At 40.3% G+C, this 27301-nt stretch overlaps 1 protein-coding gene across 1 annotated transcript; it reads right to left on the reverse strand.

The window, feature by feature from the left end:
* Nucleotides 1–8272: 8272 nt before the first annotated feature.
* On the reverse strand, nucleotides 8273–27301 carry LOC139283458 (growth/differentiation factor 11-like). Its single transcript, XM_070903469.1, has 3 exons — nucleotides 26887–27301; nucleotides 13101–13474; nucleotides 8273–8653 (listed from the first exon to the last, which is right to left on the reverse strand). Exons 1-3 carry the CDS (start codon nucleotides 27299–27301, stop codon nucleotides 8273–8275), a joined length of 1170 nt encoding a protein of 389 aa, XP_070759570.1.

Here is a 27301-nt window from a genome sequence, read left to right on the forward strand (position 1 = left end):
TCCAGCCCTACCACATTAGAGAGGGAGTGCAGCTGTGTCCTCGTATAACCTTCCCGTTTTTTATTATATCATCCCAATGAGTTTTATCTGAAACAACTCAAAAGAAGAACGGACAGCTTTGCCAGTGTTTCACATTATAGAAAAAGAGCATCCTGATGTTTTTGCACCCCCCCCCCCCCCCCCCCCCACACACACACACACACACACACACACACACCCACACCCATGGTTTGCCTAATAACGTCATTAATCTTAATAGCACTGCATGTGATGTTCCTGTGTTTTAATATGCAGTTTTAGTTGTGCCACAGATTGCAGATGTTGTTCCAAAAAACAAGGCAGATTTAGGATTATTACCAGGACTGCAGGACGACAGCGTGGGACAAAAGGTTTTGTTTTTCGCTCTTGGGCTGATTCCTGTTGTTGCCAAAAGAGAGATGTCCGACTGACTTTCAAGTAATCACACACTGCTGTGAGGAGCATTCAAAATAAGTGGACGGAATGTGCAGATTGCTGTGTATTGGCAGAGGAGAAGCTGGTGTTTCATGTTTCCAGTCATCATTAGGATGTTGTACCTGTGGGAACCAGAGAGAAAACTCATTTCTCACATTTTACACTTCTGCCTGACAGATTTGTTGATTTATGTTTTGCTTGTTGATATATCTTCCTCTAAAACTTATGTGGTTTGAATTTTTTTATTTCAAGTTGTTGTCCTTTAATTTTTGTGGGTTTTGCATTGCATGCACTGTAACACTGTTATATGTTAATATCTTGAGATTATGTTTTGTTTTAAGAATATCTAAATCTGCTTTACATAAGGATATAAATGAGATAATTGTATGCCACTTTTAAATACGTTCCTCTCTCATGAGGCAAAGAAAGATACAAAAGATTATTGTTGCTTTTCAAAACTCCTTCAGCACTTTTATCATTTGCATGTTTGCATTTTTAAATTATTCCTGTCACTGATATTGATAAAATCAATATGGAGTGCTGTTAATTTTTAATTTATCAAAATAAACTATTTCAGACATTATTCTCCCCTTAAAACATAACTGCTCCTTCATGTCATGTGGAAACATTCACTTAATTAATTTGTTTAGGCAGCACTAATGTCCATCTATCATGACTAAAACGTAGGTTAAAATACTGTTGAATGTTTAATATTGTTGCTTTTATCAGAATGAAAAGGCACCACTGGATAGAAATTGTGAAACACCAGAGGGATGTACAGATGTGAGTATAATTAAGACCTTTGTTGCTTCCTTTTTGGGCCTGACTGTTAGAAAGGAAATCCTCCAGGGTAGGGGCGGTCATCCTGTCCCCAGGTATCCTCTCACATCTGTGGGACGGTACAGCAACATGCCCCGGCAAGGCAGGCAGGAGTGTCAGCAGGCCCACCGGACTACACCTCACCACCATCTGAGGCAGCGCCAGCAATCGTCAGCTTCAAACCTGGTGGTGCGCTGCGAGCACAGAAGAGTGACAGCTGTCATTCACAGGAGATGAGAGCAGAGACACTGTACCACTGCAGTGAGCTTCCACCAGAGAGGAAACCAAATGAAAATGGATCAACATGCAGATTTGACTTTCTGTCATCTGAGAGAAACATTTCAAATTTCTTCCAGAGTTCACAATAAAATTGAATGTTGTATTGTATTGAATAATTTTTAGCAGATATAGCGAAAGCTTTTCTTTATTTTCTTTACACTCTGCGGAAGCTGTGCTACTAAAGTTAATGCCAATAATAATAGCATTTAGTACAATACAACTAATAATAGAATTTACTACTACTACACTTAACAAAAGCCTGCTTCTGGTGCTAAAGATGCGACTGCCACTGCTACAACAGCAGTGATGTAACAAGGACGCTTTCTGTGACACAATAGAGAAAAAAAGCTTACCAATAAAATAACTGATTCAAAATGGGAAGACGCCAGTGTAAATAAATCTAAAATAAACTAAAACATAAGATAGAAAATACTCAAGATATCAGTTATATGAAGCAGAACCTATGTTATACTCAAAACAACATATTTGTTGGCAGTTAAGACAAGACGTGTGAGCTCAGCGATATTATGAAATACTGTATGAAACAATTATTTAAAAAAAGAACTTTGAGACAATATATCCATGTTGAAAAAAGTTTTCAAAAATAACTTAATCTTTATATTGTAATTATTCCCAATCTGATTTTATTATGTCCACTTTGAGAAGGTGGAGTTAGCTAATTAGATTAAAATCTGAAACTGAACATGTCATTTCCCATTATTTTGAAGCGCAGTAGAGCGCAACACAAATTCACCGAGCAATAATAATCAACCACACAATTAAGTTGATGGTTTAAACACTACATAAGCTTTGTCCGGCTGCGTCGGCTCATCGTGACTCGAATCTTGTGTCTCCACAGCTTATTTTATTGTCATGTGAGATTCTTTCAACCCATAAGAGTGTGTGTGATCTTCCCTAAACAGTTCCCCTCTCTAAACACCGGCCAGTCAGCGAGCCAGACAAAAAGGTGTTACTGATGACTGTGTCCAGCAATTTAAGCTATTGAGAGCTGCCCCCAATTCACCTTCTTTCTTAACTTTATGGCTATAATTGCCATAAAGCTCCTCCCAAATCCTCCCAGCCCCCACTGGCCTTTCTTGAGGGCTTTGTAACATGTTCAATATTCCCATTGTACTGTACTTTTTTCTTTTTCTCCCACAAGGGCCTCCATGGCATAGTTTAGTCTTTATTTAATGAAGCTGGGTCAGAGTTCATCATGTTAGTAGTCTTAAGGCTTTGGGTGCAGCATTCAGCCTCTAACACTTCATGTCCAACTTGTACAACTACTCCTTATGTGCCAAAACAATAAAAACATCCATCAATGTCCTCCCTTGTCTATGTAGGGCGGGTATGACTGATGATGTGTACGGCACATTGATGCACTTGAGGGGCAGGGGACTGTGTGAATGTTTGTTTATGTCAAGTGAGGATTTGTCAAAAGGTTTATGTCATTGCTGGCATCAGTCTCCTCGAGCTTGTACTGGGTGGTCTTTGTCTGTTTGCATCCGTAAAGAGCTTCGTTCTCACTCTCATTTGTCCCCTATTGATTCTCTAAATTAGGTTGATGAGAGGCCCTCCTATCAGGTGGCATATTAATTGGGTCAGGCTGGATCTTATATGACATCCAAATAATGGCAACCCAAACCCCAACACTAAACCTTTGTCCTCTGAACGCTCTCTTTCACCAATTAGCCTCGCGGTGAATCTGCTTCCTGCCACCTCTGCTGTCCGTCACTGTTTTCCAAGAATCAGGATGCCACTGGTGGCTTAAGGAAGTGTGTGTGTGCTTCTCAAGGTGTGAGGGCAACCTGTGGGTATATATATATATATATATATATATATATATATATATATATATATATATATATATATATGTGTGTATAAACTGATTACAGTGACTCGATATGTTTAAATTTGACAACCTTTAGGAAAACAAAACAATAAATATATAAAGACTTCAGCATTTCCTGTTTTAAAACACCATTCATCTTGATAGAATAGACTATAGTTTACACAAAGTATGACTGCACACAAAAAAATAGAAAAATCAAATAATGGAAAAAAAGAGATCTTTGAGGTCTTTTTCGTTTTGGTCAAAATTGGAGTATTTCTAAAATACTATGGCTGCAGAGGTGGTTGCACCAGCAATTTCAAACTTAGCATAGTTAAGTGTTTACAAACTGGAGATTTACACATCACTAAATTATGGATTGCACTGAACAAACTAGTTTTTACAAAAAAAGTTGTTACAAAATACTTACACCCAGTAACTTCCAGGTGTAACTGGACTGGGTCACACCAGCTATTCATAAATCCATTACTAAATTTGTACTAAATTCGAAGTTCTTAGTAGCTACTAGCTTGTTTCAAACTAGTCATTATTTTGTGATTTTGTGATTTAAATCTCAGTTTAAATCCCATCAAACAGCCTAGGTCAGATGTGTCTGAACAGGTCAAGTATATTGATATACTTGTCAGCATATACACCTGGCAGTTAGTGGGAGCAAATACTTTGCAACTACTATAAATAACATTACATAACAAGTTTGTATGGTTTTAATTTAATAATGAGAAAATGTTCACTCAGTAAACACATTATAACAAAGCCAAGTTTGAACTTACATGAAACCGTAGCATTGATTAGCCAACTGACAAAGCTAACCTTAGCTTGCTAATATATGACCTGTTTAGATTGAAGAGTAAAGATTTGCATGGTTGATACATCTGACCTATCACTTGATCAAAAGACTGTTTAATATAAACTGGAAAGAATTTGAATTGTATTTAAAAAACAAAACAATACCTCAAATTGTAATGTTACGTTAGACGACAAGAGCAAATGCCGCCAGTTAGATTAGCATGATTTCTCCTTCTAAACTGCATTCCACTAACTATGAAACACATATTTCTGTATGTTTGCACAAAACAAAGTCATACCTACAAAAACATTTTTTATTTTTTGGAAGTTGCAGCCAGCTACAGGGACTACCTATCTATTTATCTACATGGTTGATTACTTTTGACACTACAGATGTTTCCTAGCAACCAATGTACACATTACTGAAGTCTTTACTAGCTAAGACATTTGATTTTTTTTTGGCCACTTGGGGGTAGCAGAAACGAGCTGTGAACACAATACTGACATATTGTCAGGGGGTACCTGTCACTTGCTTATTTACACCTGCAGCAGATGGAGCAAAATTTGCATGAATTTGGCCACCTGATGTATTTAAGTCCAATATTCGCGCTTTATCAGGCTCTTTAGCTGTTAAATGCTCCAATATGTTCACCAGCTAACTTTGTCTGCTAACTTTGAAATCACAGCAATGTGGTGAAATACACAAAAAAGCTTCCTAGAGCTGTGAGGAACTGCGGGTGATAAGTCTCTTGCTTCATCAATACGAGTGACCGCTTTCACATACAAGTAGTGATGTGACCCATTGTTGATATAAAAATATTGATTATAGCCACTTTTATGTTTTTATATGAAAGTTAATTTAATTTATTAATTTTAATGGTACAACCCAAGTTAGGAAATCACTAGTTTGAAATGAGCTGGTTACTAACAACTTGGACTTTTCACACAAATGTATGGATTTATGAATAGCTGGTGAAACCCAGTCCAGGTAGGGAGCAGGCTGACCGGACTCAGCGAAAAATAAACAACAAATCCCATAAGCTAAATAAATGATTTATTGTACAAAAGAAAAATGACAGTAAATAAACAACAAAAGGCAAAAATAACAATTGAACAGTTATTCATATGCACAACCATTAAACTACAAAGTTGGGGTGATTTTTTTTAAATCTACACAAAGAACGGAGGAATGAAGGGGGAAAGTGAGAAAAACATTAGAAGCGGTGAACCTGTCCAAAACATCATAAATGTCAACATTTGGGTAGGTATTTACATAGAGATTTCTTACTCTCATATATTTATATGAAAACACTCTCACACATACCAGTATACAAACACTAAAGTTCAAAATGCAACTTCTCAACAAGCCATAGATGTGGGCACAGCTAATTATTTCTTTTGACCACACATTACCAGAGCCGCTACCATCAGTCACTCTGTCAATAACTCAATCTGAACCTGAGAGCAAGGGGACCCTGTGGTTTTCACAGGGGTCGGGTTGGGTGGGGGGTTGGGGTTGGGGTTCTTATGGGTAAAATGTTTGCACAGATTAATGGATGACAAATTTAAAAAAGCAAGGTTTTTAGAAGGCTAAAGTGAGGTAGACAGACTTTGAAATGCATTGTAATTAATATTAATAAATAGACAATTGACCAGTTGAATTATTTCCAACCACTGCCCCTAAACCAGCTTTTTTCCTCCCTTTGAAATGTTCTAGCATATTCCTGCGATCACAAAAGTTACAGCACACAACATGTCATCCTCTACTTTGGCTAACAATCCCTGGATACTCCTCCCATACTTACATGGGTGCTTTCACTTAAAATACACACAAAGGCAAAAACATGTCTACACAAGACAGTCGACACATTGTTTAAGTCAAAAGGACGTAGTCTCTCTAACATGGTAACAGATTAAAGTTGGTGGGCGGGCCATTTCCAGTTAAAGCATTCTATGTTTATTGATCCAGACACTTATTATACACATGACTTATCACCCAAAGTGGGCAAGGAGGCCTTTCAGGCCGCTGGTACAGTACGTCCAGGTTCCAGATTGGATAGAAGAAGTGTGTGAGTGTATGGACAGGCCCCCGCTTCGGACAAAAGTCAGGAAAGCGTGATGGTATCAAAAAGAAGTGATAACCTCTCTAGTTTATGGTTTATCACCAGAAGCTTGAATAGTTTTTTTTTTTATCCTATACTGTACAAGCTCTCTTGTGCTTGGTAAAACACAAACAACACTTTACCTCCTCACGCCATGAACGTCCCATAGTGCAAAATTTATTGTTGGTAAGGTAGAGTGCCCCAAAAAAGGTTTTTGTACCCCTTTTTTTTTTAAATATATACATATATCATTTATATATAATGTCAGAAGGCTCTTCCTTTATCCAACAGCATAGTGCTTTCGTTTACAACAAAAGGATATCTTTGCTTTGACATCCAGGAGACAAAGACAGACTTCAAGCGTACTAATCTACTCTGTGTTCAAGCACTAACAATATTTTCTCCATTATGATAACGACGATACAGTTGAGGTGAAGGTGGATGGGGGCATTTCAAAACGCAATCAAATATCTTCTCTAAGCTAAAGTCAGTGGTTGAGTAACATTCTCTCATTTTTTATGTGGTTTGTTGTGATTCATAAAGTTGTTATTTCTGAGTACAGTACTGCAATTAAGGATTTTGCATTTTTTATTTCTATGTTTTCTGAAACTAGTAAGAGAAAATGTGAATGAACTGGCTTGACATGAGGAATGAAGCTTTTTTAATTTATGTGTATTTTTTTTTTTACGCAGAACACGGTTGTAAGTATGAATGTGTAAACTTTTAATGATAATACTGTAATTATGTTTTGTGCTATTTTCAGGCTACAGCATGGTGAAAATCTACATCGATTTTGTGTTCTGTTTGTTATTACATGCTCAGTCCCAGGCCTCTTCAAGTTATGAAACAGTGCATTTACTTCTCTCTTTAAACATTGAATGTAAAAGTTGAAGGTGTTAAAGTGTATTTTCCTTTGTTACATAGAAGAAAGGAAATCTGTCGTGTTCTTGTCATCCTGCAGGACCCTGCTCCTCCTCCTCTCCCAGGCGGCGCCGAATGACTTCAGAGTGCATCTACATTACAGTACTGTTTTAGACTTTAGTGTGCAAGCGAAACCTAAATCTGTATTATCTACTTTTACAGAATGGCAGAAATAGCTATACTGGCTTAATGTATTCGCTTTGAAAGACAGAGTTAAAATAGTATAACCTCTTCTCTCTCCCTTTTCCTTTTTGAGTTTTACAAGACTACAAATAAAAAAAGATCAAAGTAACTGTGAAAGGTTTCGTAGATACTCGAGAATGTCACACTGGGGTGTTATACATTAATAGAGGGTATAGGTTTGGTTTTGGATCTCCTCAACACTTTACATCTCTAGAGCACATCTCTAAACATCTGTAAACAAGATTTTTGATATATACTAAGAGTATTTTTAATGGTAAACCCTCCTCACATTAGCATGGATTTTGTTCTTTTTGTTAAAGTGATGGATTGCAAAATAATTCTGATCATGCCCCCTTGCAAACTCTTTTTGTGGATCAAATCTCACCCGTAAATAAGTGTATCTGTGAAATTAAGTTTTCCCAAACTCACCGTAGGACTGAAACTGCGTTAAAAATATTGTAAATGCTTATGTCTCCTGTCATCTCAATCCACTAACCTGGACATTTCACAAAGATGCCATTTAAAAAACAAAATCTTTAAAAACCCACAAAACTAACACATACTCTATAACATAGTTTTGTCTCATTTACCGTTTTCTGAAGCTGCTCCAGGACAACCTCTTTAAATCATTCATAATGTACTGTATTTCCATCACTCAGTCCTTTTTTTGATTCATGTTTCATTTATAACTTTTTTTTACAGTTAGAATCAATTTAATTACTGGAAAAATGGAAACCCAGTGGGATGATTTTGTGGCTGAGCAAAAGTGAAATCTGGTGCCGAGGAGTGGGTTCTGGTGCCACGGGAGAGCTCCGTAAGGGTTTTGGGTGGTTTGATGCGATGGTGGCTGTACACAAGTGTGCGTCTCCCCTACAGCCTAAGAGCAGCCACATCTATCCACCACCATCCCTGGGATTTTGCCGTGAATGATCTGCTGCTTGTCATTGAAGTACAGCATGTTAATAGGGGACATCTTGGTCGGGGTACAGCAGGGCCCTGCGGAGCCTCGGGGGTTGGCGTGCTGCACCAGGTGGGTGTGCGGGTATTTCTGCATGAACATGTATTCGCACTGGCCGGAGCAATAGTTGGCTTTGTAGCGTTTGGGGGCAATGATCCAGTCCCAGCCGAACGCCTCAAAATCCACAGTCAGAGGGTAGCGACAGCAGCGAGACTCGGTGGAGTGCTCGTCACAGTCCAGACCCAGGTTTCTCCGAGAACGTTTGGTCGTCTCGAGAACCTTCACTTCCAGGAACGGCTGCTGGAATCAGGGGGAGGAGGGGCAGGACAGAGAGAAAGAGGTGGTTATAAGAGAACAACAGCAACAACATGGCTGACATATCAGTTAAGGAAATTATTTGACGAGAAGTGACAATTCTGTCCACCACAATTAAAAACATGTACAGTAAATGACATCACCACTCAAAGTCTTAAAGGACATCAACATTTTGGGAAATATGCGTATTTGCTATTTTGCCAAGAATGAGACGAGAAGATTGATACCACTCTCATGTCTGTGTGTTAACTATGAAGCTAGAGACTGGGTGTTATTAGCTTAGCTTAGCATAGAGACTGCAAGCAGGAGGAAACAGCTAGCCTGGCTCTTTCCAAAGTTTAAAAGTATGCCCACCAACACAAATTAACATGTTGTGACTTGTTGTTTTAATCTTTACACAAACTTAAGTGTGTTACGTATTGTAACTATTTCTGTGCAGTGTCTCTGTTTGTTGATTGGCAACCTCACAGCAATAACAAGATTTTGGGAAGCTCCCAGCAGTTATTTGCCAAAAAATGCTAATATTCTAATGCTAAGCTAATCGTCTCCCAGCTTTAGCTACACACAGATAGACCTTTTTTCCCAGAAGACATATTGACATATTGTGGCATATACATTTTTCTTCATGAAGGTCTGAGTACTAAAACATTGTTAATAAAATGAATACAAGTGATCCAGAGTGAGGGGGATTCTTTGGTTTCTTCACATGTTGTAAAAAAGCACAAGGGTAATTAATAACATTAATAATGGCTGCATCCCATCCCATTTCCTGAGGAGGACTGCATATAGAATTTGTTTTTCTTCAAGTAAAGACACAAACACTAACAGCTAACCTACGAAATGACAGAAACTGGACTACAAACTGGACTTCCTCTGACACCTCAGTAGTAGTACAAATATAAACAGGTTGTATTAGTATTCAGTGAATAGTATTCTAATGCTGTAATTTCCAGATAGAAACTATCCCAGAGAGATACAAGAGAGAGAAACTTTATTAAATAAAAATGTAAATTTGAATATATGCGATTATATGAGGTTGTTTGTCTGTTTGGTAAACATAAGGCCCAAGACACTGTACTGAAAAAACAAGCTAAAACTTCAGACGATTGTGTATGTTTTTACACAGTTGACTATGCCTTGTCTTATTTGGAGCAATAATACCCTGACTGATCCTGACAGATATTTTTGATGCTATGTTGTGACTTTTCACATTATGTTGTTTTGATCACTTATCAAATGAAGCAGATAGTAGCTGCTAGAAAGCCTTTTTCCTCTTCAAAGCAAAGAAAAGTTTAGCAAAGCAAAAAACAGTCTTCTTAAGACTGAGCTCCTTCAAGCAGCTCTATCACTTATTCTCACTGTTACTGCTGCTAATGAAGTAAATCACACCAACTTGCACTAAAATAAGATAGCAGGAGGTTATCCCATACAGAGGTATTAACAATATGACAAAAACCCTAAATGTTCCTGTTTCAACATGTTAAGTAGCTGTGGTGTGTTGTGACCTTTCTCTCAACACATCTAGGAATACTTTCTGGCCAATTACTCCAGTAATTTAAATGTAGTTCAGGTACAAAATGAATGATTTCTTCAATACTAAAACACTAACTAATGATCCACTATAAACCGCTTTGTTTGAATTGTCACAGTGGTTAAAGCACAGGTGTAAATAATAAAATGAATGATGGCTGAATTCCATTTAGCTGCTTCAGTTTCACAGTCCTGGTATTGTGCATGCAGACTCACACTGTCACACTGACTTACTGGGACACTTGAAAGAACAGAGGCATCATTAATGTTATTAGTAACACCTGTGCTTTTCCTAAAATGACAAGTTAAAATGTCTGCTGTGAAAAAGGCGTATTAAAAATCAACTTGTTACACAAGTGCAGTAGTTTTCCATCAAGCCCGGTACTTCATTGCATTCAACAGAGACACCAGATGTTTATCAGTTCTATTGATTGAATTTATGTAACGTTATACTACTCCTGATAGTAAGCTGAACCCGTTGATTTCATGTCTTTTTACAACTCTGCTGTCACACTTTTAAAAATCTGAATGAATACAGTAAACGCCATCTTGTCAGCTCCACAGCTGAATGCTTTGTAAAGCAAGAATCGGATCTGATTAGTAACCATGACAACAGAATAGACTTTTTGGCTTGTCATGGCAGGAAAAGCACAGGCGTAATTGATAACATTAAAAAACGACTGCATTCCATTTAGATGAGCCAGTTCCTGGGTCCTGATATTGTGCTCGCTGTCATGTCTTACTTACACTTGACTCTGAGCCACAGTTTACAAATTTGTTGTAATTTACTCAACTAGGTGTAGTTATCTGAGGTCCACAAACATCTCAGCTTAGAGAGTTGGTTAAAAAGAGGTACTCTCTGATTTAGCTTAGCATTACTAACAGTTGCTAATGGCTACCAGTGTTTTCTCCAAACTATAACATTGACACTTGGACAACCTGAAAGGAGCCAAAGTGACAAAGAAAAATATTCAAAACTGCATAAAATTAAAACCCACACATCTGATATTTCACAAAAACATATGAATGAATTTGTCATTTTTAAAGTAGGGACACAATGTGGCATTTGAGCACCGATTCAAAGCTGCATTGATAGAAAGCAGCCTTTTCTAACGCCGATGGCTGACTCTATGCTTGATTTGATCCATGACCCGGGAGGTCATCTGCAGGCTACCATAACCTTGACCTTTGGGCAAAGCAAGCGGATCAAATATTTTACTCCATCATGTTTGTTTTACAAAGCCTTCCTCTCCCCACAGTGATTCCAGCTGGGCTCGAGCACAGTTTTTTGTGACGCATTCAAAAGAGGAAATAAGCTGAAAGACCGTTGGGGTGAGACCATGTCAGCTTGGCCTTTAGGGCTTTTGTTGTAGAAAAAAAGACCCAGAGGATCAGGGAGAAGCAGAGTTTGACTCTTTCTTTGCTTGTTGTGTTTTGTTTTATTTTGGTACACTTGCCTGTGTTTTTGATCTTTTCCTTTTTTTTGTTCAAGAATAATATTGCACACTGCTGTGTGCTCAGAGGGCAGCGATTTATTGGCCAAGACACCAGAGCTGACCTCTGATATGTGTTGTGAAGATCTGACCCAAATGACCACTTGGTAAATATTTGGTGTTGCTTAACTGGGATGAGTGACCTACATAATTCAACATAGATGTTGCATGTAACTGTCAGTCGCAGTAACTCCGGGATTTCTAACTAGATTAATGGTTCACGGATGGTTTTGCTTTGCACTGAAGTTTGAAGTCATCCGTGCAAACCCATCCATTACATCAGACACAGAGCCAGTACATTTTTCAAATCCTGTTTCAGAGTTTGAGGCCCAGGAGCATCCTTTCAACACAAGGCTAAATGATCCACAGCTTGAGGTGGAAATCTTTAAAGGAACGATCAAACTATTCAGAGGAACATTGGCTTTGGATCCATTCACATTTTGCAAAAGAGCACAATCTTTTCTACTTTATTTTTATATACAGTATATCTGTCTGTGCACATTAAAATGAGGAATTATGGAAGTAAAATATGAAGAATTTCTGACTGTCACACATATGATGCAGATAACATGCACCAGTTTTAGTTTGCAGCAGACTTGAAGATGCAGTGATGACTTTGGTGAAGGCTGATCCAAACAAAGCAGCTGTGTTTTCTCTGGACTGAACTAAATATAGCGTGGTCATGACTGACATGTTCAAATAGGAGTGCTGTGGTGCTGATGTTTAGGGTCGAAAATACATGTGATGCTTTTATAGGAGACTGGTTTATAAACTTCCCAATTTAAGTTGTATGTCCACAGTTTTAAATGACACAGAATACAGCACTCATCATGTTCCTACATGCAAACATAATTCAAAGATGAACAGTTATAACAAATTAAATGTTTGACTTTTGAAGACATGTATATCCATTTCTGTGTGGAGATTTACAATCAGTGTCTTTCACTAATACAACAAACACATGTTTGTGTTTAAGGGGAACCTGTGAGGGAAGCTCTTCTCTTCTCCTTACAGTGTGATTTAGGATGAATGCAGCTTAAAGAAAACATTGTGTTGGTTCCAGGTTTGTTTGAAACCATTTTTGCTTTTAGAGAAGAGTAGCTGCTGGCTGCATTGGCCGTGGTTCAAAACATGGCTTTTAATGTCAGTACTTTCACTTTACTGAAATTAACAGTGGCTGTCCAGAAGGTAAGAAACAATATTCAGAAATCTAAATGCTTTAAAAATGGTCGGGAGCTTTTCAAAATCTGCTGTGGATCAAATATAAAGCATAAAGGGTGCAAGACGAATATTGCAGGGCAACATCAAATCTGATAACTTGCTTCAAAAGAGATAATTTGCATAGATCTGAGCTACAATGGAAGTTAACCCCCCCCCACAACCCCAGGGACAGGTCTGAGGGTCCTTACCAGCCCCTCCTCCCCGGGTCTCAGCGAGGTAACTGCCAGGTCATTGCCGCTCTCGTCAAAGGCGTTGATGTCGATTCCCCAGTTGGTGTGGGGCTGTTTGAACCAGTTCTGCAACACGTGCTTAAAGTCAATACTTTGCCAGTGGCCGACCCTGGAGTTGAGCTCTATCTTCAGGGAGCGGATGCGGATGTGGCGGCTGCCCTGCTCCGTGACGGGCTTCAGTCGGAGGATCTGCAGGTAAACGGTGGAGGTCTGCTGTAGCGGTCGCAGGTACACCCACAGCTGGGCCTTTAGCACCTTAGTGAACATCAGCTTGGGGCTAAACTTGAAGAAGCAGCAGCTTGGCTTTCCGTTCACCTGCACCAGGGGCTCCGCTGGAGAAAAGAGGACAGTTACATTTACATACTGTATGTACTGTAAGCGCAGTATACTGTGTACATATATCATCAAGATCATCATCATTCAAATAGCACTCAAAACTGCACTTCAAACATGCGCAAACAGTGTTTGACCCAAGACATGAATCCCAACATCCCCTGTTCACATCCAACCAGGGACCTTTGTTGCACGTCAATCCCACATCTCTCTCCCCTCATTTCCTGTCATCTTCCTACTTTCCTTTACCTCTACCACAACATGCATTTTGCTTCAGTGTGTGTGCCAAAATGAACAAACCATGACACTCTGATTCAAGTATTGTTAATAGCTGCGATCATATTTTGCCACATAACTGAAAGAGATCCTTTCGAATAGAGCCGAGCGAGGACTTTTGAAGATAAAAGAGAATTTACTCCCAAAGGGGAACACAGAATCAACATCTCGCAGCAGTTTTCTGAGTAAGTACCATTAGCACAGCGGTCATAAATTCACACAGCGAATGGGAAAGTGTTATTATTGAAGTGCAAACTTTTTTCCCCCTCTATAATACTAACAAATACTATATTCTGCATGAAACGAGAGACAGTGGTCAAAAGGCAGGTACAGTTAGTGTAAGTTGGAACACACACTGACTCCTCTGTGTACATTTTGTGCTTTAATTCATCACCAAGCTACATGGCTACATTAAAGATGAAAGCAGCCACAGAGAAATGATAGACGACTAAAACTGTGTCTGTTTAATTCATCTGCACCTGATGGAAAGGCACTTTGGGCTCAAAACGTTGTACTTTTCCTGATGTGATAAAGTTGACATTTTAAAGAGAGCGGTTGACAGTGCTGCAATTCCTTGACAGGCAGAAATCGCAGTTGCAGTATTTTGGACCTTGACAAGAAAAATGTGCATGTGTTTTGCGCACTGATCATAAAGCCAGAGACTACCACATGGGATATTGTTAGTTTTCTAGATGTATTCCCAAGTTTTGATGTTCTGTGATGAATATCAATTATTAATTTTAAAAACTTAACATACACCTTGAGTTTGAGTCCATGTAGTATATGTAAAGGAAAAGTCCAAACCCAGAGAAGATAATCAATGTTTCTTTATAAAACAGTAAACTGACTCTCTGTCTGACTGCATGAAGGCTGTTGGTTATCATATGTGCACATGGCCCTGTCGTTTGGTCCATTCAGTCAGGTTATATTTGTGATTACATCAAGGTTGGACAAACAGATACATTTGCATATTAAAACAAGGATCAGTAATGGTGGCCAGTGGCCAGATGGTAACCTTAGATTCCCCTGGGTCAATCATAATGAAATGGTCTAACATTACGACTAGCAATATTAAAGTTTTTTTTAGTGGCTCACCCTTGCTGAAAATGTATTTGGGGAGTGGATTAAGGGTTATGTCAAAGAACACAAGGCATCCCCTAAAATAGGCAGATTTATTCCTGTCATGATCCTCGGCTCTGGTGTTTTCTGTGATTTGCACCACATGTCAAATCTGCACATGGTTCATTTACATAGACCTCCATCTGATATAATGACATCCATCCATTGCATTCATACGTTCATTTCCATGTAAAGCGTTCATTTATTAAGGGAAATTTATTCTGCATCTATCTGGCATAATAATGTGCCAACTGAGTACAATAGAATATCTAATCTGCCTATTTTCTCTGAGCATATTTGACATGTTACAACTCTGGATTTTAGCAAAATAAACTGTCGTCTTCTGTCATTTATCTTGCAGAGGAGTGTTGTTGTTCCACCGTTTAGAAAAAAGCAGATAAAAAAAACAAAAACTGTATGGACCTGTCAATCATTGCCAAATCTGAGGTTGCTCAGGCAACCTGAAAATGCTTCCTGGGTCAAAAGGTTATTTGGCACCTCAGCCTAGTTAAGAAATGGGATCAGGGGTCAAAACCGTCAGCCTCTTTACATCTCAGGGGGTGCTGGGGAGGGGCTGCCCTAATAGCCAGATTGAGTTTGAAGGTCAAGGTCGACCCTATGGCAATGGTAATATGTCTTTCTTCACAACACGCCTTTTTTTCTTTAAACCAGAGAATCATTTAAAATCTCAGAAACACAGCAGCGCTGAATCAGCCACAGTTTGTTTTTGTTTTGATTAGGGAGGAGATTCTCCAGCCAATCGTGAATTGTTTATCAAACCTCAATTGACCAATAGAGAACACTGCAGTGGGCTCTTTTTTTTTTTCTTTTTTTTTTACACTAAACAAATGTTGTAATTGAATTATGGGCATGCATTGAGGGATATGAATTCACTGAGGTACAGATGGACTATCCATTAGAAGAGTCCAGGCCGAACATTGAATAAGGGCCAAGCCAGGGACAGACGTGGTCCTTCAGCCTGTATTTCCAGGGACAGTCATTAGTGAGTGTAAATTATACAGTGTCTCACGCTGGACAAACAATATGTCAATGTTCCTTCTGGTGGGTTGCTGGGGTCACAGCAATTAACGTGGGTGGTGTTGTGTTTGCTCATCAGCACAAAACTGGGAATGAATGATTCGGCAGTTTGCTTGGGGTTTACTTGTGATTACTACTTTTTGTTGCTTTTAATCGCTGCAGATGGGGACCGACACACACCAGCTCCTCCTTCGCAAACAGCTTTTTTTATTGCTTTTGTTGAGTTCTTGGAAGAAGAAAAAAAGAAGAAGAATCAAACCACCAAACACTGCAGAGCTGAAACGGTACAGTTTCTCGAGCAGAGGCCTTTCTTAAGAAGGAGTAATCTGAGAAGCAGGGCCCGTACACCGTGATCCAGTTAGGACCCCGGTTATTAAACACACATGCACAACACATGAGCTACGTCATGTTAAACAATGCCTGCATTGATAGGTGAAATCAATTTGTGCCTTTATAGATCCTGTAAGTGCAAGTGAGAGGCAAACCACGGAGGATGAATGCCTGCAGCTTAATTACACCCCACGTCTTGGCAGAGCGCTCTGCTTGTGCAAAACGAGCAAAGCTAGCTTGTAAAGATCAGAAAACCAACGGGACATTTAATCCTTCTACCTAAACTAACTTTGCTCCTGCTGCCATAACACATTATTATTGGAACAATCCCAGTTTTACTCCAACTGCAGGACTGTTTTTATGGCTTAATTTCCTGAACAACTTGCTCAGTTATAGTTCAGTGCTTTAACACTCTGATTTCAATCCTGCAGTAAAGTCTAATTTTGCATTTAGCACCACCTACTGGAGTAATAACCCCTCTCTCCTTGGCCAAACTGAAGATGAAGATAGAAACTAGTTCCTATACAATAATGCTCTTCTCATTTTACTTAAAATGTAAAAACCAGTGCGTAAGTGTGGACAGAGGCTGTGTTTTTCCAAAGGAAACAGGCTTGTTTGCTTTTCCTCCTCATGTTTCCAGCCTACTTCATTATTACAGCAGCTTATTTCCCTGTGGTATAATTGCAGCATATGCAGCGCATGAATTTTACTGCCAGCACACAGCAGGCCTGCAGGTGAGCCTATCAAACATCTGGTGGACTCCCTGGGTACCTGTGTCCCATAGTTAGCCCAGAGCCTCCTATACATGTACGTTAGGGGAGACATATAGAATATAAGGGTTTATTCACCATGCCATCTGTCCATTTTAATACGACCGCAGCCTGTTTCAAAGTTAAATGCTTTTAATAACCAAATGCAGTAATGTTACAGAGGGGGGTACAGGAGCACGAGCCAGTTAAACTGTTGAAAACAGATGGAGAGGGGAAGTTAAGGTGTAGTTATATAATGAATAGTTAACACATGTGACGAGTGAGGGGCTTAAATGTTGGCAGTATGGTGAAAATGGTAGATGCTTAATAAGTCAAATGGGTATTTATCTATATATGATTTCCACAAGATATAGAAAAGATAACTGATAGAGAGCAAAACAAAGGTTTCAACTGTTTTTGATGAAGATTGATATCTGAGCTGCTCGGGCCTCCCCATGCTAACAACTTTAGCAACCTCACTATATTTTTTATAAGATCATATTTGTTTCAGTAAAAAAGTCAACTAAACTATGAATTTACAGAGAATGATGTCAGTCTGAATTTAAAAATGAACTCCACACTTCACTTCTTTATCCAAACTCTTGAAAGGCAGTCGTGTGCAGATTGTATACACGTGCCGTAATATGTGCCAATCGGGTGAAAATCCGCAGCTAAAATGAGGTGATGGGGAGAGAAATGGTCACTTATTGTTAATGTTCAAATGGATAATGCATAATGGTACAAACCTAGATAGGAGTTTCATTTGCATATATATCTATATTTTCTTTTTTTAATGGGAAATGCAAATGTGCCATTTTGTGGTGAGTGTGTGTTTGGGAGCCTTCATGTTGAATAAATGTGACTCTAGGGTATCCCCACGCACCTCGGCATATTAATCATCGTGACACGTTCACGACCCTTCTAATAAGACAGGGGCCACAGTGCACCCCCTCAAACATCCCATCCCACCCCAGCCTCACTCCCTCTTTGTCTCTCGGCCAGTCCCAAGGGACGGGAGAAGGTGGTGGGGGAGGCCGGACTCGAGCTGGGGATGGAGGAGGAGGAGGGGGGGGTGTGTGTGTGAAGTTAGACCCCCTCATTCAGAAGCCCTCCCCTGGGACAACGGCAGGCACAAGACTCCTATTAGGACTGAGCACAGTAGCCCCCCAGGAGCAACAAAAGACACCTCCTAATGCTCCCTGTTCTAGCTCAGTGAACACATGCGCACACATGGAAACATGCAGCCACACATAAACACACAACATACGCAAGCTGCAAAACTGACCGTCCTCGGCAGACAGGCTCAGAGCTCATTGTTTTTAGTGTTGGGGTTATGTATGTTTGTGTTATAAGGGGAACGTATGCGGGACATCTTCAGCAGGACGGGGACAGTGGATGAAAAGAGCGAGCGTGCAGTGAACTGCAATAAGGTGGACAGCTGGACAGCAGGAAGCATGCTGGGGTCTCACCGCTTGTGTTTGTGTGCATCCACACATGCATGCAAGACGTTAACGTCAGAGGACAGTGTTCTGCTCTGTGTTCGAAAGTTAAATCCAAAACTTTTTACACATTTGGTATAAGCGGACATCTAAACAAGATTATGAATTATTTGAATGAAGTGCCATCAGGTTATTTTGTATATAAAGGAAACACGACTGCAAGATGAAAAGCTAAGACAACAGTACAAAAGTACAGAGACAGCCAGTGTAAATTTTACTCTTTAAACTGAAATGACAAGACTAAAACTAAAATAAGCATTTACTTTTGCTGTTAACTCGTGTCAATCAGAAGTAGTAATTCTGATTTAGTTTATTATGAAGCTCTCTTCAAAGTTGTTTATATATATGTTGTGGTTTTTAATATTGATTTCACATTTGCTATGCTAACATTATTCACATTTATATTTTCTTCACCTACTGAGAGTTTCCAAGTTTCCCAAAATACACCAGGGTAGTGACAGTGTGTGTTTCAGCTCCCTCACTTTTCATCTACCCTCTAAATCAGCAAGAACATACAGCAAACTAAATATTAAGTTGTTGAAAATTAGTTTTATTTCTGAGTCTTGGACTCTTCTTTATCTGAAATGTGTGTTAGTTTACCTAAGTGTGCATGGCATTCAATTTGGCAGTGACCCTCCTTTGAGATTAAGCCCGAGGCAAAGGCTTCAGCAGGGAGATGTAGCACAGAGGTGACTGATGGGAAACGGAAGGAAGCGAATAAACACTTGAGAGGCGACTGAGTAATTATACGGTTAGAATTTCAACCATTACTATTTAGCTGATAGAAGCTTAACACTCATACAGATGTAACATAGATCATCTCTTGATTTGCAGGCTGACCATATGTCTCTGAGCATGGTGATAATGTGAAATATATTTCTTAAATTAACAGCTGAGTTAATTCACTGGTTAACATCATACATCTGTTGATTAAATGTAAATAACTAAACTGGCTATATAAGGACAACATTTACACCTCCACCGCTGGTCGTTGTATTAAAGACTAATGTTACCAAGGAAACCTGTAAAACTGTGCATGACAGAAGCCTGGTTGGCCTAAGGGACAACAATAGCCATGAATTTCAACAACAACAACATCAACAGTTTGGGTCTTTTACAACTTATTTATTGACTGTTGCATTTGTACAAAACAAAATGACAGAGCACGAGTTTACTCTGTAACAGAAACTAAAAAAAATTTGGTTAGTTAACGCCATCATAAGATGAATTACTGTTTTTTCACTTGGTTTGTCCATCTCAGCAGTTACAAAAGAAAAGTACAGCAGAAAGATTATTGTTTAAACTGCATCTTGTTTCAGCAAAATGACAAAAAGATTTTATATTTTGTCTTGTTTGATGGAGCAAATTTCTATAAACCCACCTGCCATCTATCAGCCTGTTCCACATTATCACATGCTACAAGTGACCTACAACAACACACACTGTATAACCACTGGCTGACACATTTTGTTAAAGTTTGACCTCTGATGTTTCTCACATGATCACTGATTTTTTCACATGATCAGTTTTAAACATTTATCTTTATCCAAAGTTACTTTTTGAAAGAGTATTACATTTATATACAGGATAAACCAGGTCCAACTTTCCACGCATCATCTGAGAACAGCTGCATATCATTTATATTACAGTAACAATGAGGCTGCTGCACCAATATCTTAATCCACATAATATAACATAGATAAGTCTTAGTAGTTTTTTGTTTTTCATGACAATTTCATATATTGCAAACAAAATCTCCTTAATCATGTGTTTAGTCTTAACATCTATTCTTCCCCCATAAAATTATTCATATTGCGCATTTTATGCCTGAGATGAATTCATAATTTCTTCATACTGCATGCTGCCTCAGTCGGTTGCAGAGGACCAGCAGGTTGAATCTTGTCACTAGTGCATCGACAAGGACATGATCCCTCACTGGCTTCCCAGCTAGCTGCGTTTGCTTGAATGAACGACCAACCTGGAGGCACCGCTACTGGGAACGGAGGTGAGAAATTTGCCCCCATTCCACCCGTGTTCTTGACATGGCAGACGACTATTGATACTTACACCTATCTCAATTATGCAGATGACACCCACATTTATCCCTCTCACTAAGTGATAATGCTCCCTTAAAACCCTGAAACCAGTGTATTTAACAAACCAATGATTAGATGATACAGATACAGACAAAACTATCCTCTACGTCTTTTATCACATGAAACATCATAAGCCTCTCTGGTAGCAGCCTGATAACTTTTCCAAACTAAACACAGAGAAGCACCATGTAGTTATTATGCTCCATGTAGCTCCATGTCGACCACTGATTAGATTCATCACATTAAATGCTCAAAAAAATGAGCCTCAGGAAGAGTTTTCTCTAAAGACAAAGTTAGTGTAACCAGATCGGTCCCTCCCTCCCTCTAGGAAGCATTTTCTTCTACCGTTTCCTAGAGAATTTCTAAGCAACATAAAAATATCTATCCTTCCCTTTATGAGCTCCTCTTCATCAATCTGTGTTGTACATTATATATAAATCAAACTTCTCCCTGAAGAAATCACTTCGGCTATGCATTTTCACGACTTCCATAATGAACTTCCTGGGGTGATGTGGGTACGGCAGGCAGAAATACAACCACAGGTGATAAATACAGCGGAGAAGCTGCTCTCATTTGCGGCAGGAAAAGAGGCTAATTAAATTTTCATGTAGATAATCGTGAGGTAATCCACTGTTAATTGTGCTTCTTTCCGACACAGTGGCTGTCTCATGGGATCCAGCATTATGCCCATGCAGCGTTTCCTTTGCTTAAACGCCTCTTAGATTTAATGGACTCTTCCATAAACTGATCCTCAGCAGCTCCTCGCACACGACCACACAGAGCCTGAACGCATCCATCAACAATAATCCCCTCAATGATCTCCATTTTATCTTTTCACTCCCCTCCTCCTCACTCATGTCCCTACGCAGGGCTTAATTACTGGTGTGAAGTAATTATTTCCTTTATTAGTGAAACGTAACATCTGTTTCAGGTCTTTTTAATTGTACCTATAAAACCCTTCCACGATTTCTGTCCCTTTAGGATAGGACTGGGCTGCTTGTTGCTCCCTGCGGACTCACTCCCTTCTTCCCTCCACCCCCCTCCATACCCGCAGCATGAGCCATGGTGCACGTCACTCGATCACACTCTTTGAAATCCTTTAACCCTGTAACGCCAAGTGTATCATATTTGATACATGAGTTTTTGAGACCTCTACATCATCAGTGTGATATTTTTTTCCCTGAAAAACCTGACGTATATAATCAGACACATGCAGTGCACCAGAAGAAATTGAAGCCCAGGCAGAAACCCATGCCCCTGCGAAGGTTTCAAGCTGCTGTTGGCACCTCTCTCACAAGTGCAGGAAAGGGCAAAATCAAGTGTGGCAGACCACTATCCTCTTCAGAAGCAGGAGGAACACCTCCGCCCGCAAAAGGCCAACCTCTAATGTGCCCCCTGATGTGAGAAAGGATGGCATTGAAACTCAAAGTTTAATGGGTTAAAAATGTTGTGTTTTATATGTTTTTGTACAAAAATGATACAAATTAAAACTCATATATGCAAATTGATATTTAATTTATTTTTTCTTAATTTGTCAGAAGGTTCAATAAACACTCCAGTTTCATAAAATTAGAATTTTCTGGCAATTATTTCATGGTTCAGGCTTTACAGGGTTAAAGAAGCAACAAGGAGCTCACAAGCAGTGAAATCGTCTTTTTTTTTGATAAGGAGACAAAAAAATCTTTTGGCACAGCCGTGCCTCCAAACTGATATTAATGCAGTCTAACATCCATTCTCCCGACTTCTCAGTGTTGTATTTTTGGTGAAGCATACATTAAATTCCAAAGCAACATATTCCCAAATGCCAAGAGAAAAGGCCGGCTGCAGGGACTGGTACATGGGAGCGTGGGAATAGGGGAAGGAGGGTGGAAGGAGTGAGATTCCTGAGGTCCTGGGTAAATTTTGTCCCTGTATTAATAGACTCTGGTCCCTTTGAAATTTTATTAGCCATAAAGTTGACAGTATGTTGTGCAATTTCTACAGTCCTACAGACCTTTCCTTCTCAAGTTTTTACTTCTTTTTAAACAAACCGGTCGTGCCCCCCTGGCCTCCAAACAATTCAACACCAAAGTTTATCTTTCCTTCAACTGATGCCAGCAACTACACAGGGAGAACAGGTGTCATCGTCAAACTGAGACCTCCATGGAATAAATAAATCTATAAAAACCTCACATAGTCATCAACTTGCAGCAAACATTGGCCAGTGAGCTGAAGACGGTCCGGCTTCTGCTGCTCTGTCCTTTTAGCGCTCTCCCTCTTAATTTTTATGGTTCCTGCACCTTCAGGAAATGACCCTTTTATAGGGTCAACACTATAAAAGACTTGTTTTTTTGTGGGAGTGGTTAGTGGATGAGTGTGTGAGTGAGCATGTTTGTGTGTGTGTGTGTGTGTGTGTGTGTGGTGGGGGATAAGTGTTCAAGTTACTACCGGTTCGTCTTTGCTGCCAAAGAAAGAGACCCGATGAGGTTAATAGTCTCCTCTTCCAATATATCACATAGCTGTGAACTCTGTGACCCTTTTTGTCAATAGGAGAACTTTTCTCTGGAGTGTGTGTGTGACTGTGAGAGTGTGTGTGAGTGTGTGTGAGAGCATCCTCTTGTGTCTACACAAGTGTGCACATGTGGAAATTTGTATAGATTTGTATACATGTGAGGGGATGTTCATTTTTATGTGCTCAAGAGTTGTATAAGCCTGTGCTTGAACTGAATGAGCCTCATCTTAACAGGATTACATAACAATACCAGTATAGCACTTCCTAATGCTAGGAAGCCTACACACAGTCATCATGGGCAGCACAAAATGTGGGCATAGAATAGTTTAACAAAGTGAGACGTTTAAAGAATATCTGAGTGGTCATTGGAAATGTTTCAAGTGAACTAAACCTCAGTTTTCACTTCTTTAAAAGGTAAAGTTTTTCCTTGCAGATAGCCACGGATTTCCTGAGATTTGGACGCACTGCAACGTCTGTTCGCTAGAATAAAAATTTAAACATGGAATAAAGACATGGAGGAGGGTAAGCAAGTGCTGCTCTCTGCTGGATTCTTTGTTACTGGACAATCCCCAAATTACTCAAAATGTCACAGCACAGAAAACAAGGTTACCCAAAGACAAAGACGATCAAGAATACAATTTTACAAACAGCCTAAATGAAGTTCTTGTGCAACAATAGATTAGTATTCTTACTCCACAGAGGTGCCACTTCTCTTCAACACTTTATCCTGATGTGTTCTGGTGGAATAATTTGGTTTTAGTATCTAATATTGCTGAATCAAACAGCTGAATAGTGTGCGGTTCATCGGCATCAAAGCATACATAGAGAGACAGATAGAAAGAAAGGTCAGCGATGGCAGAGGAAGGTCTGGTCTAAATGTCTTGGACAGGTGACAAATGGGAGACTAGTGGGGTCAAATCCTCACCCCACCTCGGGCAAAACAAACGGAGCTCCAAAATACACACTTTGCACGCATGCTTGTGCACAATTACACACATAAATCAATAAATACACCAACTCAAAACAGTTAAGCTGCTAATGCAAATGTCAACACTCAATCGCAATGCTGCACTAGAAAATGACCCCGATAAACTCCAAACTGAGTCATTTCTTTATGCATGAACAGCGAGCGGAGCAGTTACCTACACAACACACTGTATGGAGGGAGATGTTTTAATGCCGCACTATGATATAAATAGCTGTACTTTTCCATGAAATTTCATAGTAATTAGAGACCAGGAAGCATGGACCCTCTCAACCCCCACTGCGGCACCCACGTACCTTGAGTGAATACTAAGAAGCAACTCTGGCACAGGTCCAGTTCAGTATGTACTGTGTGAACCCACATGGCCCATCAAAGGCAGTGTGCGCGACCGTGAAAGGGTGATTGGGTTTGAGGTGCACAGGGAATAGTGTTTGAAGTCCTCCTTCTATCACAGAGACAGAAAAAGGCACTTTTAATCCTGTGGGATCACTAAGGCGCCACAGGCAAAAAGAGATGCACTCATTCTCTCAACTCTTCCATGAGTACTGGAGAAAAGAAGAGGAAGGAGAGAGGGGGCTAACAGGGGAGGAAGGTGGGGGGTGGAGGGAGGGAGGGAGGGAGGGGGGTGGAGAAGGAGCAGATGATAAAAACTGCAGCTGACGTAAAGAGATGAGGCAAACAGAGCAGAGAGGAAGTGCTGTAACATGACAGATACAGCAGTAATGTCAGTCATTAGCTCCTCTGGCTGGCATCAGGCCGGGAGAAATACGCATTTAGCCAGCGACAAGCTTAACGCCCTTATCTGACTTGAGAAGGTATCAAATCACTTTGCATGGTGTCTGTGTGTGTGTGTTGTGTGTGGCCGTGCAGAGGATGGGAAGCAAAGAGTCAAAAACATAGTTTGAGGATGTTGTTGACGTCCCTTGTAATGTACAGATGAGTGTGTTAAACATACAGAGTTTCATCTTGTTTGTATTTACAGGTGGAGAGTGAAGAATCTGCACATCAGAGAGATAACAGCTGTAGTTATTAGAGAAAACCTTCAGTGTCAGCATGTGTCGCATACATCCTGTATGTGTGTTTGTGAGCAAGTAACAAAAATAGAAACAGAGGGAGGCAGACAGATAAAGAGACAGTGGAAACAAGGATCTAACATACTGATTATGTTGTGGAGGTGTCCTAAAAATAACAGCCACATAAAGCCAATGGTTGACAAATGATGAAGCAGATGCTTTTCGATGCCTCCTTAAGTCACCTGTGAGACGGAAGACATCAGCTGTGTGCTTCACTCCTTCGGGATAAACTGAACTGCATCACTCACATCAGTCCAGGGCAAAAACAACTCTGAGAAGAAACTATTCTCAAGACGTGCACAAGGTTCACAGAGACATTTAAAAAACGGTTACTAGAGATGCTTAAAAGTGGTGGAATAGGAAAGATGGAGGTAAAATTCAGAAGACGTGAGCCTGTGCTTACAACAACATGGCAAGTGAAGGTTGATTTGCTGCGATTACAGACAGGTGGGTCTGTCAGGACAGGTGAAGAGGAGTTATTAAACTACAAGATATCAAAATATACATCTCAACCAGTTTCTCCAAAAAGTAACTGATGAGAGAAAAGAAACTGAGGCTCTTTTAACAAATTCTAAACTAGATAGATAGATAGATAGATATTATAATGAGGAATTAACAATGTCAGGCAACACATAAGGGCAAAGTCCTCCTGCACACAGGCTTATCTTTGTTCACTCGTGGAGTGAAAAAAACCCTGATTATTTGGAGTGTGTTTTATCCGCCTTGTGCAGAATATATTACGTGTGTAAATGTTGTTGAACCCCGCGATTCGCCAGGAAAAGGTCACACACTCCCCTCGACCCTAAGTGATTCTCTGTCTTTGTGTACTCGTGGTGAAAAAAAAACCGAGCTGCGCCCATAAACTTCGCATTTAAAAGGCAAGTGCGGCCGAGGGGGGCCGCTGCATGAGGGGAACAATAGCAGCTTTTTGGACACACTTTTTCTCACTGCGATGAACAGCAGGGAAACCGGTAGAGCCTCCTATAAAAGACCGATAGAGCACAGCTGCCAGGGTTCAACAGTAATTTCATAAAATGTCTCCAAGGGGCCTGCCTGCGGTTTATCTGCGGATTTATGGGAAACTATAAGAGGGCGAGCAAATTGTTAGAGGGCAATAATCAGAGGGGCCTCACGAGCGTGATCATAACTCCAGAATTCAGGACCTTTATGCAAAAAAAAAGACATATAAGGATAACTGGCAACTGCCGGCCAAATGCTGCATTATCATTAATAATGCACTTGACATTCAAATGCGTCTGTCATGCGTTTACTTCCTGTCAAACACAAAAAAACATCATCTGGAAGAGGGAAGGTTTGAACATGACAGCAGGTGGGCTGAGCAGCTAAATATTAGACACTGCTCCAGCAGGACTTAGGCCTCAGTCATCATCATCATCATCATCATCATCATCACCACCATGAAAACAAAAGTTCATCAGGCCATATTGGAGCTGTCTGTCTCAGAGTGACGAAGCTCTCTGTGCTGCTGATTATTGATTTATCAGGTTAACGCGTACCCCTGGACTATTTTGACAGCCGTGGCCAACAGCTGACCAGAGTCATTTGTCTAAGTTTATCAGTCCGTTTCAGACACACAGAGTGGAGCCCCAATCTGACTCTCACAAAAAGTAGGTTAGGTCAGTGACTTGAATCTGTCCACAGCAGCAGGCCCGAGTCACTTGAACCTATCTGCTCCGCAATTACGCGCATGACGCATTTGGAGACAATATTGTTGGGTTGTAAACTATTACTCACGCTCAGAGGCCATGGTGATCACCGACTCCGTGGTGGCGTGGTACTCATCCTCCTCCATAAACTCATCCTGGGACGACGCGTCTCCCTGGAAGTCGTGATGGTCCAGGAGCTGCTGGAGCGGAGGCGCCTTGGGCAGCAGCTGATTGACCACCTCCCGGCTGATGTTGGGCGCCTGCTTCAGACGCAGCTTGCTCAGGATCTGAGACTTGATAGTCTCCAGTCTCAGCACTTTGCTCTGCTCCCTCCAAACGCAGGCGGAGCACTCGTGGGAACCGGCGTCCTCGTCCAGCAGGGACAGCCCGGCATCCGTGGGCGTCTCGCTGGCAGAGGGCAGCAGCAGATTGGGCTCGTCGCTCCCCGACTGTCCCAGGGAGATGAGCACCATCAAGCACAGTAAGAAGTTGTACCTCGGCAT

This window comes from Enoplosus armatus, chromosome 3 (assembly GCF_043641665.1).
Source record: "Enoplosus armatus isolate fEnoArm2 chromosome 3, fEnoArm2.hap1, whole genome shotgun sequence".
Lineage (NCBI taxonomy): Eukaryota > Metazoa > Chordata > Actinopteri > Centrarchiformes > Enoplosidae > Enoplosus > Enoplosus armatus.

Bases quoted from the DNA above. Each gene is read 5' to 3' on its own strand.
- LOC139283458 (XM_070903469.1), bottom strand. From the start codon at position 27,301: ATGCCGAGGTACAACTTCTTACTGTGCTTGATGGTGCTCATCTCCCTG. The intron at 13,475-26,886 runs GTGAGTAATAGT...TCTTTTCTCCAG, and splicing joins GATCACCATGGCCTCTGAGC to CGGAGCCCCTGGTGCAGGTG. The intron at 8,654-13,100 runs GTAAGGACCCTC...CCCTGATTCCAG, and splicing joins GACCCGGGGAGGAGGGGCTG to CAGCCGTTCCTGGAAGTGAA.